Source organism: Thunnus albacares, chromosome 17, assembly GCF_914725855.1.
Source record: "Thunnus albacares chromosome 17, fThuAlb1.1, whole genome shotgun sequence".
Classification (NCBI taxonomy): Eukaryota; Metazoa; Chordata; class Actinopteri; order Scombriformes; family Scombridae; genus Thunnus; species Thunnus albacares.
In genome coordinates, this window is record NC_058122.1 from 22598672 (window position 1) to 22620276 (window position 21605).

The following is a 21605-nucleotide window of genomic DNA, read 5'->3' on the forward strand; positions in this document are numbered from 1 at the left end:
GACAGCTGGTAGAGGGTCCCTGAGTCATCTGCCGGGAGTCACATGGTCCCCCAGCAGCCAATCTCAACCCTCCGCCCTCCTCTCTCCCTTGCTTCTTCTCTCTCATTTGCTCGCTCCGGCTCTCCTCGGCTGCAGCAGGAGGGGGAGGGGAGATGGAAAGAGAGGAGGGAAGTGGAGACAGAGAGGGAGGGAGGGAGGGGAGGGGAGGGGAGGCGAGGCAAGGGGCCAGCTTACACAGGGAACGAGTGAAAGAGCTTGAGAACGAAAACGGAGAGCGGGAGTCTCTTCCCTCCGTGTGGTTATCAAGAAGATAGGTGAGGATCCCACACACGCCCTGTTCGCCCTCCAGCCTCCACCCAGAGCAGCGGCAGAAGAAGAGAGGACAGAGAAAAGGACAAGAGAGGAGTGTTTGACTGGATGTATCAGACTGTCACACTCAGAGACACAAGGAGAGACAGTGTCATGCCTCTGTTGAGAGGCGCAGCAGCAGCAGCAGCAGCAGCAGCAGTCGGCTGCCAGGCTGCCTCGCCTGTGTGAGGAGGGCAGGATCGGATTGCTGTTGGGAATACTGAACAAGGAAAAGAAAAGAAACAAGAGAGGCAGCCGGCGATCTCGTGCCATGACTGGGAACAGGAGGAGGGAGGAGGCTCGCTGAAATCATGGACCAGGTGAGGATGGAGAGGAGGGAGGGACCGAAGGGGAGGTGAAGGGGACCAACCGATCGGGCTTCACACATCCACACCTTGCTGACACAAAACACACAGAGCAGCAGCAGCTCCTGGTGCATTCATAACATCCATCATCCCCCTTTTTGTTTCCCTCAAGGCACAAACAAACACAGCACAGCATGGGGGAAGGGGGCCGGCAGAGGTGCTTGCCATCAAACAGCCACCGGCAAGTGCCAGGCCTCTGGAGAGATGACACAGCTCAAAACATTACCGACTTAATCTCTGATACCTCGCGTTAGATCAGCACTTGGGAGAGAAGGAACAGAAATGCATGAAAAGAGGGGTGTGGCTGAGTTTAGTAGGTTCTTCTGTGATGATCCGTCTTAACATGTCAGGTAGCAATTTGCACCCTCGCCCCGAGTCAGGATTGAGGCGGGAGACGGGGTGTCATGCAACAGGGTTCTTTTCAAAAGCATCACATCCAGAGCCGCGCACGCGTGTGTGTGTGTGTGTGTGTGTTTGTGTCTGCGTTCATTCATTGATGCTCAGACGAGTGTGTCCGCCGCTTTGTAACACTGTGTACTCATGTCACCAGTCTTTACAGCGGGTGTCATCTACAGCTCCACTTGTTTACTCTCGCTAATGAGAGCAGAACTGTGAGAGCGTGGATGTTTGCGCCCGATGCTTGGTGAATTTGCCTCTCCTTCACTTCCAGTGTCTACAGAAGCAGATAGTGTTTAGGAGTGTTTTCAAATATTTGGTGCGTTTTATAGCCTGTTTTGACGTTTGCCAGAGCTCTGCGTGGAGCTCGATTGCAGCTGTTATTAGGTTTTGTATCCAGCATGGAGGCAACCAGCTGCTGGTAGTTGAGCGGATGATGAATGGTTTTAGAGGACGAGAGAGCTCGGAGACACAGAGGAGCACCAGCCCGGTCCCCCTCGTTATATTTCCCCTCCATTGCCATCAACCTGCTGGCAGTGTGTGTCCTGCTCATTGATTACCTCATCCCCCCTCTTTCCTCCCTTTCCTCCCCTCCCTCTGCCTCCTCTGTTGCTTTGCGTCCTCTCCTCTCCTGAGGTTGAAGTGGTGCGAGCATCAGGTTTGTGTAGAGGAGAGAAGGGGGGGGGGTTGTATATGGGTGACACGCCCAAGCCCAGCCCTTCCTTTGGGTGAATTATGCATGTGGTCCATACGGGGAACATCTCCTGTGTGTGTCCACAGGCTCAGGTCGGGGTTACATTAGCCCCCCTGTATAGCAGAGATGATGTCATCCCTGCTGCCAGCCAGACAATGTGTGTTTTTGGGTGTGTGTGTGTGTGACTACATATGTAGGGAGCAGGGGTACATGTCATTCGTATGGATGTACACTTGTTTGGTTTTGTTTGTGTGTGTTGTTGTTGTTTGCTCTTAACCTTATTTCCTCAAATGCTATAACACAGAGCACATTGTGTTTTGGAGAACACATGTATGGGTCATGGCCTCAGTGTCAGACACACACACACACACACACACACACACACACACACACACACACACACACACACACAAAGTATCAGTTCACATTCTGCACAGAAATAAAGACGAGAGCGGTGTAGCTTATAGGACAATATAACACAGGAAACGAAAACTATTTATAATACTGCGCAGCGCTGTGAAATGCTGACATGGCATGGCCTTGGTGCAGTGCTAAAGCTGGGTTGGTGTCATTTTAATAAATGGACCACATTGTGATGTAATGGCCAAATATGATTATAGCACTTCCTGTTTGTCACGTGACTGTGTATTATTGTCATTTAGAGATGTGGTTGTGAAGCTTTATCTCCTCTTGGGTTTCCTGCTTTAGGCCTCCGTGTGTGTTTACACTAAAGTGGCCTCATCAGCCAGATGATTCTGGATGTACAGTATGTGTCTGAGAAACATCTAAAGATCTGTCATTTAGAAAGATAAACACGCGCTAACATTGCTGTGTGAATGTAAACAGAAGCATGTAGTGTTTACTATAGTAATGGAAAGGCTGCAGATTATTCAGGACATCACCATGCGGTATCTGTGTTAGCTCCTCTCTTTGACTCTGTGTCGTGTAGCTGTCTATGCAAGGGCAGATCCACACATGCACAGTGATAAGGAGGGCAGTGGCACAGTGAGGAACAGGAAAAGGCTGGTTATATAAAGTGTCTGTGGGAGAGAATCAAGGGCAGCAGTGGGACACTTCTCTTTCTCTCTCTCTCTCTCTCTCTCTCTCTCTCTCTCTCGCACTGCGAGCCGAGTCCGTCAGCGCTGCATTCTTCTGCGTCCGAGTAATGCATGCTCCACGCTCTGCACATGATGTAACTCATCCTCAGTTGAGGTGTCTGGTTTTATAAGTTTACAAAACACACTGACTGACTGACACCGGGAAAGTTCTCAGTGCAGAACACACGCCTGGGGGACGATTTAAATGCCAGACTCACTGCAAATCAGTTTGGGTCATTAGTGCTTTCCGATCAATAGTCATTAAGGCAGACCTGGGCAGGGCTGTGGTGACTGCTGCCCTGCGAGCGCTGGCTTTGGAGATGGAGATGCCTGACCGCATCCATCAGACAGAAACTAGTGGTTGTCTCTCTGCTTTAGCAGCAACAGGGCATAGGGAAAAGTCATTTTGTAGCGGTTGAAGCAGTAAAATCCACATAAAACAGCAAGAAAAGAGCAATTTTAAGGTATAATGTCATCAAACATGATTTTAGTGTCCATTTTTAGTGTCCTTACTCAACTTAATATCTCCTGAGATGTACTACTGTACAAGCTGACAGCTCCCTGATACTGCAGGATGAGCCTCATTGCTGTAGACGGGGTGACTCAGTTATGTTTACGCTGCTGTCTCAACACGACTCCCCGGAGGCTCAATTTAGGCGACAAGGCGACATATGTCTAACTGTACTATGTGTGTGTGCATATATGAGTGTGTGAGTCCGTGTGCGAGTCCCTGTGGCTCTCAGCCAGAGTTATCTGGTAAATTGTTTTGTCTGTTTCCCATAGATGTGACTAAAATGGAATGCAGTCAAAATTAGCTCAGAGCGAAGCAGCCACGGAGAGCAACAGGGAGATATTTTTTATGAGAGTGAAAGTGTGTGTGTGTGTGTCAGAGAGAGAAGAAAGGCTCTTATTAAGTTACAAAGGAGATAGTGAGAGGGAAGGATAAAGGAAAAGAATGAGTGTATGTGTGTGCCTCATGGTGGAACAGGTGGTCTAATCTGACGCCCCACCCATGGCACCCCGAGGCCCCCTGCCTACAGCCCTTCAATCTTTGGACTCTGGAATTTCTTGCCTTATTGTCCTGAGCGGTAGACACTGAGGGACTCTAAAAGAATGAACTTGGTCTGCGAATTTGCATCTAAATTGAAATTAAACACACATATATAAGCATATATCGATCTTCTCACCCATGCGGAGAGCTCCTGCCCGCTTCTCTGACCTGATTGTCAGTTTTGCAACAGAGAGGAAGAAAGGAGTATGACAATGAAAATTAACCACGCTACAGGATGGAAATGTTTCAGCTGGTTTTGCATGCGGTGACCAGAACACACATAGCTCTCCAGGGACCTTTGTGGGACACGGAGCTCTGGGAGCTCTGGGAGCTCTGGGTTGACCCTGGATACCATTAGTGTCTCTGCAGCAAATGGAGCATGCAGCCTGAGCAAGAACGGACATCAATCTCCACACTATCAGACTGACATTAAGGCATCATTCTTAGGTTTAAATATGTATGGTATTTGCTATCATGCATACTTGCAGAATCATTCAAATCAGATTTTCCTTAAAAGTAGATTTATATTTTTATGGCCCGGCTATTTTTATGAGCTTTTATATAATAAAAATTAGTCTTTTATTTCTACTTTTTCTTCTGCTTGTTCATAGGATAAGGAGACAAGACTTTCTAGTGTTTGAGCAAACTTACATTTAGTTTTTTTAGTTTGAAACATGTATTTAAACACGTTTGGAAGTAACTCACTTTCTTGGGATTTTTCTTTCAGTATGGGTACGTTCATCATGTCAAGTGTAAGATGAAGATGTTATGATATGTGTCTTTGCACGCAAAGGTTGTCAGTACAGGGTTCATGTTCTTAATTCAGTCTCTATTGGATTGTCAGGCAAGCGATAACCAATTGGTAGATGCCTGCGGGCAGACAATGGGCAGATTGTCCTGTGAAAGAAACTAGGACACCCATCTCCAGAAAGTAAACAGCTCCTGTTCCAACCCAGGACGACTGCTTTGGACCTCATCCTCAATACACTTGAGTGGCGAGCAATGAATGCAGATGGTTGGGTGGGGGGGTGGGGGGGTGTACTCACGCAGGGGTCAAAGGTTAGCCCGTGTGGTTAAAGCCCTTCCTGTCAGCAGTACTTTGCATGAGTCCAGCCCATGTCAGGGATCTGCAGGCTGATGACACAGGATGAGAGCAGCTGAGCAGGGATAAATGCAACAAAACAGAGGATGAGGTTTATCAGTAGCATGAGGCAGCCATCCAATTAGGAGACTCGCAGGCTGTTTCTTACCGAGTTGGTCTAATTTAACCTAATGGGGCATGTTTGGCGTGCACAGCGCTCCGTTTGACATGTTTCTGACTTCAACCCATGACCCTGGCAGTCTGTTTCTATCTCTTGGTATTAGTTTTCCAACCTCCCGCTCCTCCTCTTTCGTCCTTGAGTCTCAGAGCAGTCGACTTCGGTGTCCAGGTGCGGTGTGAAGATGTCAGTCTGGTATGAACAGCTGTGCAGTTGATGCCTGCTGTTTCATTACTTTGATCATTAAACAGGCCACAGAGATGCCCTAGTGTCAGTGGGCACCACAGCTGCATTTCAATAATGAACTGTACGCTTCATGAGCCACTGACCTCTTGGCCTATTTTCCAAGCTACTGAAGATGTGATCCAGTTTTAACACAAAAAAATGAGACAATGTAAGGTCTGATTACAGATAAGCAGTGATTTTAAATAGAGTTTGTCCTATTTTGAACATTTGCTTGAGCATCATTAAGGCACTCAGTTATTGTATTTTGCTGTTCTCACATCCAGAACAGAGCACACTGATCTTTACATTTTGCTCGGTCAGCTTTTTGCCACATCTTGGACTCAAGTTGCACAAGTATTATCATAATAAATCCTGTTAAATCCCAGTGATTGGGGTTAAAATTTAAAATTCACCACAGAGCCATAGCTGAACTTCTTCTTCTTTTTTTTTTAAATTCCTCATCCTTATCCCACCTTGTCTTGTAAGGACTGAGCCCCCTTGTGGTCTACAAATGCAACTGTGCCTCAAATTCTATCTTTTCAAGGGGATTGAGGATTATCTATTTAGGGAAATCTCTGCAGCAAGCAGAAAAGGAACAGATGGTGGTCTTTTTACAGAATTCAACCTAGAATAAGAAGATGTTTGTTTGCTTTGTTGTTGATACTGATGACGGTGCACAATTATGTTCATTCAGCAAGGGGAATATATACGGTAATCCTCTCTGGTTTGGCGGCTTTTCACTCTCATTGATCACATTAGGAAGTGTTTTTTTTTATTGTATATTAATGCGATTGTCACTGCTCATTATAAAAGGTAATATTCCTCACTCACAGATGTACTTTTTAAACTATTTTTTAACTTTTTTTTTTTTTATGAATCTCAGCAGTGGTTAAAATAACGTGAGTGTGGACATTCCTTTTAAATTCCGTATACCCATGCATGTGTATTCAGTCTGTATTTAAAGGTTTTAAAGGTGAGCAATACCAGTCTTTTATTCACTCTGTTCTTATCTCTGTCTATGATTCAGGCTTGGGCATGAAGTCTAACACAGAATTATGATTTTATGGGACTGGCAACAGGATTTAAGATGTGTGAGCAGAACGTGATCGTTGAACAGATAAAGAAGGGGATCTTTCATGAAGGTTAGAAATCTATCAAAGCATTCCTCCCGTGTGGTCTGCTGTCCTACTAAAGGAGAACACCCTGCTTTAAGGCCATGTCTAGACGAACTTATCTCTCCGTTTTAAGGCCAGGGAAACGCTCGGATTAGGATATGATCCCCTTGGACATACAGGATTACTCAATTTACTGTATATACTGTAAGAAGTGTGGCTTACAGCCTTTGTTGTACGACACATGCTCAAGAGATTTGTCGTTGGCTATAGGGTCCTGTTTTGAAGATGAAGACGATTGTTTTTTACATTAGGATGCTTAAATCCTCAAATGAGGTGTGCTGTATCATAAAACTAAACAACTGTAGTTGCTTTTTGAGTTTTAAAAATGAGTTTTTTAGTTAGTTTTGTTAAGTTTTGATTGCAGTTTCTTTAAAACATTTGCATTAAACCTTTAACCAGTTAAAAGTTGCATATTAAGATTAAAACCTCTTTTTCTCGGCAGACCTGACCAAGAAGGAAGCATGAATCGTATTGTTTTAAAATCATACTATAATAAATAACTGTAATTGTCATAACAATGCTTCTGTTTGTGTCACATAACTGCCAGCATGAAAGTAAAACTCTCTAATAAATAGTATTAAAAGGAAGTAGCCACCCTGAAATGTCCAAAAATGTCAGCTTTTAGGATGTGTGATCACATCAGTTACAGTTAAAGCATTTTTCCAAGAGTTAAAAAAAAAAACTTTCAATTGTCCATTTTCCGTTGCATATTTAGGCCGGTGTATTCAGGGAATGTCCAACCTACAGTAATATAATAATAACTTTCTAATTTTATGTTGTGAGTTATTTTAGGATGTTCCTGATTCATCAGTGACCAGCAGAGAAATTGCAAGTTGTAAATATTTTTCCTGATATCTGATAAACTGGTTCCCGAATGTGACTTAAAGACATTTGTCAACCTTAGAGCTAATTTCCATTGTCTGCCCGCGTGCTGCAGGAAGTGATGCTAGAAGCAGGATGCGGAGCTGTGAAAGGTAAAGAGGCTGCAAACACATTCGATCTCTATGAAGTGACGGGCAGCAGGAAGGAAACTTGCAGAACTGACTACTGGAACTATGAGCTTTTGTTTATTTTCCCTCTCTGTCTCTCAGAAGAGGTTTAGGGGAAAAGAGAAGATGGAGGAGGAAGGGGGGAGGAACTACAGGGATGTCCTTTGAAGAAACGTGTGCCAAGCATTCATAGTAACAGCTAATATTTATAGAAACGGTGGATTACCCTGGAAGTGGATGTGATTCACTTGTTGTCTGTGTATGTCTGGAGCTTTGAGGAATAAACTGATCGAGACAGACTGGAGACTTTGGGGTGTTGAATCAGTGGTCATTTGTGCAAACTGTGACACCTGAACATCCACTATTCTCCTCGTTAGACTCGGGGTATTTCCTCCTCTTTGTTCCTTTATCTCAAACGCTACCACATGGCCTCTTTAATCAGTTCTTGCCATGTTAAGACCTATGACTGTGCCAGAAAGAAAACAATTCATGTTCGGGGATGAGAGAGCGTATCGGCTTGTATGGCCAGGTAGGAATTAACTGCCCTGATAGAGTAAAAATTAAAGTAAAATGATGATGGTAAAACCAGTGAAAATAGGGTTAAAATGAAAGTTGAGAAAGTTCTCAAGTCATGCTCAGTAAGCTTCAGGATGTGACAACATGTCCAGTCATAAGCACAAGCTGGTGAGGTCCATGTATACGTGTGTGTTTGCGTTCTTAGCCTCAGTGATTCACTCCCTCCAGCATCCTACCCAGCTGAACGTCCCCTGCAGGGGCCAAAGCTCTGACTCGAACCTATCTCCGTCTCTGCGGCCGTACAGCAGCCAGTCAATGTCCACAGACTCGAAGTCTCATTTTGTCTGAGTTACCGCATCCTGCAGAAGAAGGAATGAGGCAGCTGCAAGAGCGAGAGGGGGATTACAGTGAAATGTAGTGTGGGGTGAGGCAGGGAGAGGTCAGCAGGTCAGCAGTGGAACAGAAATGACAGACAAGACGAAATGTAGAGATACGGGTTTATGATGGAGGTTGCTTTTTGATCACAGTTACAGAAAAACAACCTGGAAAATCTGCAGTGAAATCGTCTTTTATTTCTTTTGCCAACCTGCTAACAGACTTTTCTCACAGCAGGCATTTTTGACTTGTCATAAGAGCAAAAGCACAGGTGTGACTCATAACATTAATGATTAAAATGTGCCTGCAAGCTACACCTGTGATTTTCCTGCTTGTCAAAATGTACAGACATAGAAATATGCTTTGCTTGTTTTAACCTTACTTTACCTCGAATAATGTCAGTTTCTTTACATCATAGGAGAGCATTTTGCAAACCACATGACAGTGAGTGACTTTATATTTTTCCATACTTTAACTGCATGATATGAAAATCTATAAATAGAAAGTTGCATGAGCTGTGTAATACATCATATGAAGATCAAGTCTGCAATATTTTTTTGTCAAAGTTTTACCACTCTTGTGTTGATACAACTTTAATATAACACAGATTAATGCACATTTCATGTTTACTATGACGTGTTATACAACTCAAGCAAGTCTCAAAAGTCTGCTTCTTTATTTTCATACAATATGGATATGAATGGAAAGGTTGCATCAAGTGGAATCATATGGCCATGAAAACAGTCAAATCAACAAAAAAGAGCAAAACATGGCTCATTATTTGTGTTCTTCCAACATCTTGCGACGTGTGTATTGGGGATATCATCAGTAGTTTTCGTTTGACCAAAGAAACTATCCTGAGTCTGACTGAGGAGTTAGCAGAAGCACTGAGCCTCGCCACATTAAGAAGCCACAGCCTCTCAAGTCTGCGAGATCTGTGATTTTATGTTACTGGAAGTTTTTTTGTTTTTGCTACACTCTTCACTGAATTTTCCCAGTAAAATGTCCTTGGAACTGTTTCCAGAAGGTAAACATTTTCTGCTGGAGTGAAGGGTTGCTCAGTCAGCCATGATTTTTAGTTTGAAAAAGGTCTTAGTTTACCCAGACTTCCTAGCAAATTAGTATTTAAGATCGACAGCTTTGTGCAACGGATTAATTGAAACATCTTTCTGACTCTTAGTTGGAAACAGCCTTTTAAACAACTCCCATCAAGTCAAAGCTTCAAGCACATTTGGGATCCAGTTATTACAATTAAAGCAAACTTCACTGTTCCTTCTATTTCATTTGTAAATCTCCACATTGAAGTGTCTGTATGCCAGTGCACACACAGTGTAGTTTGTCACAACCCTTGTTGGCTTGTCTGTACTGACCAGTCAGCTGTTTCCTCCTCTCGTGCCAGTTGTCCGGCCAGACAAAGAGGACTCCTCCTGTCACGCAGAGAGAGAGAGAGAGAGGGGGGAATTTACAGCTCTGGCTGGAATCCATGAAGGCCGGGGGTCGATCGCCCCCCGCACCCCGCCCAACCTTCCCACAACCCCCTTCAAAGGAGTGCCACAGCAGCCTCTGTGTCAACAGGCAGCCAGAGACGACCGGAGTGTGAGACGTACAGCGGAGTCACAAGCACATAAATATCCAAAACTCTCCCTCACTCATCAGTGACATCCGTGTCTTAATCACATGCCTACAGTCATGTATGTGTTCATGCTTAGCAATAAGCAGCTGAACATTGCTTCTTAAGCCCGAGCATATGCAGACATACTTGCAGATATTCCTATAAGCTCACAGTCCTCACTGCTCTAGCTCCTGACTCTGACTGATCGCTTTCAGCTCTCATCGGATACATTTCATGTTATCAGGCCCAGACAACGATAATCAGCTTCTTATTACATTTGAGACGAGGACAGAAAGAAGGTTAATCTTTATATTAGATCAGCTGAAACTGAGGAGAGCAAGAGATGCTGCAGCTTGGCAGGATTTTTGGCTCTTAGCAGTAAGAAAGAATATCCAAACACTCATTAAATGCAACTGTATCAAGTGGAGGGTTAGTGTGACCTGACTGACAAAGACACAGTGTGTCTAAGTGGAGTGTTATAGACTCTGGACAGGCTTAAAGTAAATCATGTTGAAAAGATCTGGCAGCTACACTCCTCAAACTGAAAGTATGTCTGTGTAGAGGGCGGTGGGGGCGGGTGATGGACATTTACTGAAAGGACAGACTCAATAACTTGAGGGAAGTGGAGTGAAACAGAGGAGATATGAAAGAATGAGGGGGCAGAAGCCTCCGAGGGGGGTAAAGTTGGCTACAAAAGGGGGGGGGGGGGGGCGGAAGCGGTATATGAGGATAAATGGAGTGGCTACAATTAATAGTAACATACCAGCGCACATGCACTGTGAAGTGGCCTAGAATGATATGAGGATTGTCAGGGGATGCCCACCCACCACTCCCTCCCTCCCTCCCTCCCTCTATCCCTGCCTCCACTCACACTGCCGCCACAGCCTCAGCAGCAGAGCGGGAATCTTGTTAGCGCCGAGGTTCCACCTAGGCAGGACCACTTGCCGAGCCAGGCCAGTGGAGGGAAGTGGGAGTGGAGGGGGGGGGGGGGGGGGGGATGCGGTCGAGTGAGTAAATAGGATGATGGTTGTTTATGGGTTTGTCCTACAAGGCGCCAGGCTGTGTGTGTGATTATGTAATGACCGGGAGAGGCCTCTCGCAGTCTCTCTGGATGGTCCCTGCTCATCCCCAGCCGGCCCTCGAGGGAAAGCGATCGGGGCGTGTCGCCTCATATCACCATCAGATCCGGGGCCACTCAGTCAATCACGGGGGAGAAACCCAACGCTTGAGGCTGTGTGTCAGTGACTAAGGCTGACCCAGAGAAACAGCAACGAGGAGGAGTTGGAGGAGGAGGAGGAGGTGAGGGTTCAGACGCTCACTGTAAGCCATCAAGTGCAGTAGGCAAGATAGAGGATGATGGAAAAAGACACTTCTTTTGGTTTGATATGGATACAGTTACAGTTCTTTCCTGTATTTTAAAATCAGCTTTTTTTAAAATACGCTTACCCACCTGCTCAGATATGACACCTCAAACACACAAATCTCTCTCCCTCTCTCTCTCTCTCTCTCTCTCTCTCTCTCTCTCTCTCTCTCTCTCTGCACATCTCAGTCTCAGCCGACCAGCAGCCATCAATAATAGAAGGCCCATTTTGCTCGCCTGACAGGCAAATTGATGTGTAGCGTGAGCGTGTATCTGCATGCAATCTGGGATGAGATGTGGACAAACCCCAACACAGCAGGGGTTCACTAACATCAAATCTTTCTTCCCACAGAAAAGTGTCAGGGCACAGACTGATTTATCCCTCCTTCTCCTGGAATAGAAAACACATGGAGAGCAGAAAAAAGAGACCGGGAGGCTGCAGAGATAGATGCTGATCCCAAAGTCAGAGAGGATAGAAAGTGTCCAGCTGCGACAGCCCTCACGCTCCTTGACCCCCAGAAATCAAGCTCTCTCTCTCTCTTGTCATCCTCCCTTTTTCTCAGGGGGCCATCTGCCTCGTTCTCCCACCTTAAGACTAGGATACTGCTACTAAGTCCCTCTGGGCTCTTACTCTGCCACGGTGGATTTCCAGACGATCTGGTATTCACAGAAACTACTTTGTCTGCACTGTATGAGTAACCTGGAGGGGATTTGGGACACATGGCAATTATCCGTCTCAAATAGCGTTGAATTGGAGATGAGCGAAGGTCATGACTAGGACTTTTTCGTCGAAGTGTCCTCTGTAAGCTTTTGGAAGGGGATTGTGTGTCTCAGAGCGGAGCGGAGGCAGAGGTTAGGAGGCCGTGAAGAGAGAGCGAGCAGACAGCGGAGACATGTTGAGATGGAGGCTGAGTTGGCAGCTGCAGCTCTTGGCGTGGGAAGGCTCCCGTAAGCTGCTTTTTCCCTATGACTCCAGTCTGTTTCCCCCATAGGCAGGCAGGCTTTTGAAGTGGCCTGTTCTGATACTTGCACCCCTCAGAGTAATAGTAGCCACATGGGCCTCCAGCTTTGAGCCATCACAGCGGCTAAAGCCAGCACCACGTCGCCACATTTCTCCTAATTTTTTTATCTCATTTCCCCTCTTTTTTTTTTTTCATTTCTTCTCACTTTTATTTTAAGCCATGACAGACGGTGATGTTTACACATGCTATTTTGGAAGTGTAGCATATATATGATGTAGTGTAACTTCTTGGCAGCCGTTTGAAGTTCCTGTTTTATTGATGAGTAAGCTTCCCCTGACTGTATCTCTATCGATTCACATGAGCATTCAGCTGCAGCCAACGTGGCTAAAAATACAGTTTTGTCAACTCATTTTCCGAGAATTTATGAATTATAGTCTATTCTGTCTGGGTGTGGAAGGAATTCTCAATGAATGATGCTGTTAGTCTTTGTTTCTGCTGTGTTTTTGTCAGTTTATCCTGAGTCACACACTCGTTTGTGCCTTTTGTTGGAGGTAATGATGATTGGTTTATGAGACTTTCCATGCCATCATATTGTATAAGCCTGTGGTTTACTGCTCTTACAGTACATGAAAATCATAAGCGCGCGATTCCTGTTGGTCTTTCGACATCCTGTTTTACAACATGACCCACCTCGATCACACACAGTGTTGTGTAATTGTGGCAATAGTGGAATGTAACTAAGCACATTTACTCAATTACTGTACTTAAGCACAATCTTGAGGTACTGTACTTGAGTATTTCCATTCTTTGCTGCTGTATACTTCTACTCCACTACATTTCAGAGGCTAATGTTGCACTTTCATTTATTTGACAGCTTTAGGTAGTAGTTTCTTTCAAAAACCTGTAATGATCATATACCACATATTATAATGCATTATTATACAGTAAATTGAATCATCCTTAAGTATATAAAATAGTTTAAAGTAGCTCCACCTCAACCAGCAATAGCAACATTCAATTGTTGCTTATATGTTAACGCTTCAGTAATTACAATCCGATGATGTGATAGATAATAATATTGTATTGTATTTATGGGGAAAATGTACAGTTTTAAACATAAATGTTAACATTTGCTGTACTGCACCAGATTTAGCGTCAAAGCTACTTTTCATTTGCAGTCCCTTACAAATAAAACACATAACAGCACAATAACAAACAGTACAAAGCAAAAAAACACACACAGGACACATAATACAAAATACAAAGCTACACACAACAGCACATCACACACCCACAACTAGAAATTAATAATGTAAACTTGTCAAATTAAAAGCGGGATTATATGAGAAGACCATCAAATGAGATTTAGATTCAGTGGTTACAGAGCTGAGTAGACACTGCACAATGCATAATGAGTACTTTTAACACTTTTAGTTAATATTAGTGATAATACTTCTGTACTTAATGCTAAAGACGTATCAACTGTAAATTAAATCAATCTTTTTTTTAAACTAATTGTACTACTTTTTAGAACTTTTGCCTGTAACAGAGTGTTTTCACACTGTGGTTTGTGGCACTTTTACTTGAGAAAAAGTCTCTTTTGTTTGCTGCCAGCTCATCAGATGGAAGATTTGCTGGTTAAACTCTATTTAAACTTGCTTAATTTGTCCTATACTTGTTGACAACTGCTCATTTATTTCCACAATGTGCCAAAATCCAGTTCCAGTACTTTTTTTTTCCAAACCTTACTTTTACTGACTGTCCTGGTGGCACCAGCCCTCCCCTCCCATCCATCACACAAACGTTTCGACACAGCCAGAGGGAGCCCGCACGCTGTGGGCTCGCAGGGCGGAGCGCACACATTTACCCAACGCACCCTCCTCTAATTTGACTCCCTTCAGTCCGCCAGTGTCAAGTTAAACCCAATGCAAATACATCACTTCCGGTGTAGGTGTGTAGCATAAAAGCCCGGACTGTGTACTACAAATAAAATAAATGCAAATGAGAGGATACAGAGCACATTTTGAGTGATACTTTTCCCCATCAAAAGGTCTTGATATTTAGCTCACTTCCACTAATGTAGTGGTTTTCAAAGTGGGGTCCGGGGACACCCAGAGGTCTTTTAGATGGCTTCGGATGGACCCCAGCAAAAAGAGGACTAATTTATTCTCACTATAATTCCATCCATAAGTAACATAGTGACAGAATGAATGTATGACTATTTTGATAATGGGTTTCATAGACTTTCTGTGATAAAACATATAAAAGTAAAAATCAAATGGGGGACCCTGGAACAAAATCTTATTAAGTGGGGGTCCGCGGTCTAATTTGTGACAGTTTAGGGGTCCGTGATGTGAAAAAAGTTCGAGAACCACCCCACTAATGAAATGTATAATTAGCTCTGTGTAACATGAGCCCATTATTTGTAAAGTTTAGAAAGTTTACTTCAGGCATTGAACACAATATGGAGAAATAAGCTTGTTATTAACTTCATCCGCAGTTTCAACAATTGTTACCGGATTTTTCTGGAAGTTTACTCATATTCAGTCATGATTAATCAGATAAAACTGCGATACTTCTGTTAACGGTCGCCCTTTACGGGCTTAACTGTGAAGGCTTGGTGTCCAGACTTCCTGTGTTTTGACGCTGCTGCAGTCAAGTTTCCAGGCAGGCCGAGCACAGAGAGCTTTAGTTATGTACAACTGATGCGGTCTGGCGGAAGAAGAAGAAGAGGAGGAGGAGGGGGGGAAGCGCACTGAACGGCCCGAAACAACGGGAACAGAGTGGAGTCCTTTTTTTTTTTTTTTTTTTTTTTTTATAGGGGGAAGGAAGCTGGATAAGTGTTGAACATATAAGTTTGTGTTTGACCGGAGCATTGTTACTCTCAGACCTGCGCGTCTGCCTCTGTTGCCGCTTCTGCAGCAACAAATCTGCCTCTCCTTGTTGCAGCCAAACTGTCTCTGCTGTCCAATGAATGGAGTTGCTTTTTGCCTTGTTGGAATACCACCCTACTCTGAGAACCACGTAAGTACATAGCACGGAGCTGACAGCCTTAACTTGCCGCTTATTTATCATGATACCTGGACATTATTGTGTTTTGGGCGGTCTGGGAGTGCGGCTGTGGGGCTGGTCAGAGAGCGTGATTTCCTAAGAGGATTAACACTAGTTTACATAGCCACTGTGTACACACACACACTCACCGACATACTGTACAGAAACCAAGTGTTTGATCAGTGTTTTTCTGCAGCTTTTGTTCACTATTGTGGACGGCAAATGGTGCGCAACCGAATGAATTTAACCGCAGCTTCACAAAAGTGATCCAGAGTCACATTTTACGCCCGGGTTGCTTCAATCTTTTGTCCGCCTGTGGCTGCATCAGGAGGCGGACAGGCTGTCAATCCAAACGTGGCGACCCAAACAGGGATGGTGTGTGTGTGTGTGGACAGTTTCTGAGAATCATTTCTTTATTAGTGTTGGGTTTTTTTTTTTACAATGAATCGCACACAATTAGTGAACAAATTAGCCGATGAGACCCATTGGACTCACATCTTTCTGACAGTTCCAGCACTTAAACAGTCAATCAGCTGCTTAAACTGTGAAAGTCTTACAAACAAGTCATCAAACAGTGATTTGACTGTAAATGAAGGTGGGGTTGTCTTGAGCGGTGATGCAACAGCGAATGAAGAGATGGGGAAAGTATGACCTCCAGTCAGTGAACATCACGAGACTTCACACAGTCATCAGTCATATATATTTATTTACACTTCTCCTTTATACCACTCTTAAAGATGAATTTCATCCTATAAACAGCTGGATAATATATCCTGCAAGAGTTGGATAAATAGCAGTTTTCTAAAGACAAACTGAACAGCAACGATTGTTGTAAAGCTTGTTAAATGCTTTTGATTGTTTTATTACAGAGGGAATAGTGTTTGCTTCACCTTGTCAAAGAAACAGGTATATCTTTTTCCTCCTGGTCCTGGTGTGACTCCAGGAATGTGTAGTGAAGCACTAATGTGTCATAGTGAAGTCATGAGGTAAGATGTCACTCTGGGCGGTGGTCTGCTTGCAGGAAACATGTGGGTTGGTCTTCTTGCCTGGTGCTGTGTGTGTGTGTGTGGGTGTGTGTGTGTCTGCTTTCATTTAACCTCAGAGTCTCCTTTGACCTGTGTGTAATGTTGCTGAAATAGCTGATATTTGCTTTCCTTCGCTGTATGTATCTGCTGTAGCGTTTGTGTGTCTGACAGGAGGTTATATTTGTCTCCTGCGTGTTGCAACGTTGCTCCGACCTCATCACCCTCTGTTGTCACTTTACCGTTCTGTGTAACTATATAATTATGAATTTGCCAGTTTTTTTTTAATCCTCAAATTTCCCCCACCCCTTCCCCATTTGCTTTCATTTTCTCAAAGCCTCTTTTTATCTGTTGTGGCTCCGTTTATTCCCTCCAGCAAAGAACAACGTTTCCTCTTCTGTGGTCACGCTTTGATTGAACCTCTCTCTAGGTTGTATGTCGCCGTAACAGGACTGTTCCTTCAAAACATGTTGAATTCACTTTTATCTTTTTTTCACTTTTACGCTCGTTACGTATTGTCAGACACTTTGTAGTAAATGTGTAACAACCTGCTTTGCCCGCGTAACCGCCGCTTTAATCGAGAGCCACTCGTAAAACTCCATTCAAAGTGTGTGATATCTTCAGGTTTGACTGTCTCATAACCGTTGGCGTATTACTCTTCTTACAGACAAGCCTCTATCCTGACCTCAACTTTTCTAATCTCAGTCCCTGATCGATTTCATAACTGACCTTTGACCCTGCACGTCTCAGCCAACACCCAGTTCTTATTTAGCTGAGCCTTTATCCTGACAAGTCATTTTACTCGTCAGCTGTTTTATTGTACAGTAAACCAAATCAACTCCTCTTGATGATACATTCGTAAACATAAATAGAGATTCTTCCTTCCTGAGTCATTGCAGGGGTGTGATTGAACTCTAATCCGTTTAGATAAAACGATAAAGACCGTCAGCGAGATGCAAAATCACACTGGAATCCGATTAAACGTGTAATTCGTCAAAATGAGACGCAAAGTAAATCAGCCTGTTGTGTGTAGATTCAGCACCTGAGCGTGGAGAGGAAGGGATGGAAGCGTCCGTTTGATGAGGCGGTTATGATGATGTCCGGCGGGACTGGTTTAATGTGGTTAGCAGGCCTGCTCTAATGTAGCAGCACAGGGCTTCTGGAGAGAGATCAATAAGCTTGGACGGCAGGGTGGGGCAGAGGGCAGGATGAGCGGGGACCCTGAATGCTGCATTGTGCCACGTGACGCCTGAGTATATCGATGATGGGAAACACGAGAGCGCTTTTATGAAAACCTTGAACCCAGCAGGTTGATGTTAAAGCCCCTCACAAGTGTGTTTGTACTCTGATACGCTGCAGTTTTATCCCGCTGAGTGTTGTGTCAAGTCAAGACATTTTTTTTTTTTTTTTTGCTGATCCTTGACCTTTTCATGCCTGATCTGGAAACTGTCTTAACGCCGAGGTCCAGGCCCTTAGAGGCTTACTATTAACCTCCCCAGGATCATTTGTAACAGTCAAGACCCAGACTTCAAGTCAGAGGCTTCGGCTGATCCACAAACTGCCTTTAAGTCCTCCGTAGATGCCCCGCTGATCCAGCTGATCACAGGACAACCACCTCAGAAAGGTTGCAGACCTCAGACCACAGAGGCCCATCCAGTCAGCAGGTCCAGGATCAGTTCCTGGTTAAATAAAAAACAGCTGCATGATGCTGCAGAGGAAAGCATTTCTGTGATCACTAGCAGATGCCTCCACCACGTAGTAGGCACATAGCGCAGACAATACTGCAATGCTGAGAATTTATGGGATTTTAGGAACTTTACATCTTTCATTTCCATCCGTCTTCGTACAGTGTGTCCCGTTTCTACGCTGACTGTGCACTCGTGTTTTTAAATCTAAGGTCCAGGAAACCATCAAGATGTTACAAGATAAATCTGAGGATTCACAAGGCAATTATTTCTAAATGCTTGTTGATTAATGCTCACTTAGTTTCTCCTACTTCCCTCCAATCTTAGTGTTTGATTTTTCTTGTGAATTATAGTGAATTAAGGTGCATGTCATTTCCCATCTCCCTTTCCTCTCATTCCCCGACATTTTTCCACTGTTTCTGTCCAATAAAGGCATAAGTAGATAAATGAAAGGGGTCACAAGCCAAAGGATCCACTGCTATATACTAATAGTATTATGAAATTCTTGCTATTAAGGACTGTAAAAAGGGTGTGCTGATTTCCGGGTAATATAATCAACACTATGGATGTGCGGTCAGACGCAATAAAACACCTGGAAGAATCTAATCCAGTTGTAGTTTATTGTACGTCTTTATTGCAGGTGGTTTGGCAGGTTATAGGCTGATATAGAAAGGTAGTAGCTGATCTACGTAGTGGAGGCTGACAACGACCGATGATGTTTTTTTTTAATCTTAACATGAAGTAGATATGTTATCACTATACATTAAACCTAATACATTTGGAGCAAATATATATGGCTGCCACGTAACTGATAAGTATAACAATACACAACAACCAATCACTCTGACTTCACATAAATATTCCCAGCATTAAGATACTGTGAACATAAATGTACTCGGAACACAGGATATCACAGTTTCACTCAGACAAACACTTACCTGCTGCAGGTAAATGGAAAAGGCTCATACCTGAACTCAATACTGTACTTATGATCAAGCCAGGCTCCTCCTCCAGACCTGCTCTTCACAAGTATATACATAGAAAAACTTTGTAATTATCTTTAACAGTATGCCATATACATAATTTTTATAGCATTTTCTTAATAGAATATGTAGTATCTTAATATCTTCCAGCCAGGTGTAAGGAATTTCGTCATTTCTGTAGTGCATTGCACTGGAGGAAAGGGTTGTAGCATCATGTTAGCATGAATATACTTATACAGACTGGAAGTGCTACATACCTAAAATGTGATTAGTATTTAGTATAGGGCTGAAACTTACATTCAAAAGTCATTATTGATTCGCTGATTATTTTCTCAATTCATCAATTAATCATTTCAGTTAATTGTGAAAAAATACCTGTTATATGCCAGATCAAGACGACAAAACCCAAAACTATTATGTTCACTGTCATGTATGACACATAAAAGTTTCAAATCCTCACATCTGACAAGCTGCAACCAGCAATTTTGTTAGCAGTCCTTAAAAAATGACTGAAACAATTAATCAATTATCAAAATAGTTGGAGATTAATTTTTTTGTCAATCCACTCATCAACTAATCGACTAATGGTTTCAGCTCTAAGTTGGTTTGCTATTTGGACCACAGACAGTCTTGAACAACGTCAGTGTGGTGGATACAGACCAGTGACAGTAAAGTGCACGTTACAGAGTGACCTGCATAAGTCTGTTAACACCATTAAAACATTTCTCACACCTCTAACACCTCAAACCTCCACCCACGACACACGGACACCGTCACCTCCTGCTGCATTCCTCCACTCTGGGCCTCGAGACGACAGCTGCACCGCCGCCTCGCACCTCACACATCCGCAATCATTAACCTGGAGAGTGTGTGTGTTGACACACTTTAATCACTCAGACTTGCAAACACACACAAACACACACACACACACACACACAGAGCCAAGCACAGGTGTTCACAAATATAGGCACTCAAGCATGTTTACATCCCACCTAAATGGTCAGAGTTGCACACAACAAGTCATAATCTGTGCGCAGGTGCATGAAACGTTTTCACACACACACACACACAAATGAGCTCAGTGGAGCGTTTTAATTTGGCCTACCCCTCATGTTTGCCGAGGAGGTCCTTGATGCTGTGCAAATATAGTGCAGCAGCGTATAGGTGGGCAAAGGACATCAGTCATCGTTGACCTTGTTTACTGTGGTGAGAGGGGAACTGCTGGTGTGCTGCAGCTCTGCAAAGCAGGTCTGCTCCTGTTGCTAATGGCTCTTTATCGATCTCCTTTCAGTCAATCAGTCAGTTGGTCTTACTCTTTCTGTTTCGTTATTACACGTAAAACTGTTGCATATATATTTGAATTATAACGATGAATTCTGTTTATTACTAATGAGAAGTTACATATTTTGGGTATTTTGGGGATCAGCTTGTTCCATCAGTTTAAGTGAAATCTTGAAAGCCAAGGCCATGTGTTTTTACAGCTGCACCGTTTCATCAAATGGAAATATTCTAGATGTTTTGTGCAGCATTTTTATACTAATCTCCCCAAATTGCAGCCTGATGTATTTAGGGCTGAAACTAATTATTTGTTTTGATTCAATTTCGATTCATCGTCTATAATACATCAAAAAACAGTGAAACAGCCCATCACAGTTTCTTAGAGGCCAAGGTCATGTCATCAAATTTGTTATTTTGTCCAACCAACAGTCCAAATCTCAAAGATATTCAGTTTACTATAATGTAAGATGAGGAAAAGCAGAAAATTCTTAAATTTGAGAACCTGAAACCATCACATGTTTGATAGTTTTGCCACAAAAAAAAGACTTAAACAATTAATCAATCATCAAAATAGTTTCCAATTCATTCATTTTTGTCAATTGGCTAAATGTTGCAGATGTATTTAGTATCTTTTTGAAACTTTGGGATCTCAACTCGAATTTAAAATATAATCATGTGGCTGCAGAAGTCTGTCTGCACAGCATAAGTTTGTGATAACTGACCCAGTGGTGGGTCAGCAGGGTTGACAAGGTTAATTATCTTTGTTTAGGTTGCTGCCAATGTGCAGTTGATTAGATAAATTATGTTTCTAAAAGTGCACAAAATATGTGGTTGATTTAAGACGAAGGATGCCAGCTAAGTTAAACAGGTGAAGATATTTTTAAAATATTCTTGTCTGAGTAGAAGCTCAGAGGGGCTGATTTTCTTTTATGGGAATCAAAAGACAAAGAATGTTAATAAACCAGCACAACCAGTTGACTTAATCTCCACACTTTGCAGGAGTCGTTATTGTGAAATTGCCAACACAAATAAAAGAATGAGCGCATATTTGAAATCTGTTCTATCACTCTCGGTGTACTTTATTGAATACATGACAAATATTGTTCAGTATATTCTCTGGATGTGAAGTTTGCCTGTCCAGAAGTGACAGATGTGGTACCCA

General features: G+C 43.3%; 1 protein-coding gene across 5 annotated transcripts in view; it reads left to right on the forward strand.

Annotated features, from left to right (window-relative positions):
• Positions 1 to 259: 259 nt before the first annotated feature.
• Positions 260 to 21605, forward strand: part of arhgap23a (Rho GTPase activating protein 23a) — a 69168-nt gene continuing 47822 nt past the window's right edge. For all 5 annotated transcript variants that reach the window (XM_044331362.1, XM_044331363.1, XM_044331364.1 and 2 more), the window contains exon 1: positions 260 to 668. In XM_044331362.1, the coding sequence (XP_044187297.1) occupies positions 660 to 668 (9 nt within the window). In that variant the 5' untranslated portion in view covers positions 260 to 659. The remainder of the gene's footprint in view (positions 669 to 21605) is intronic.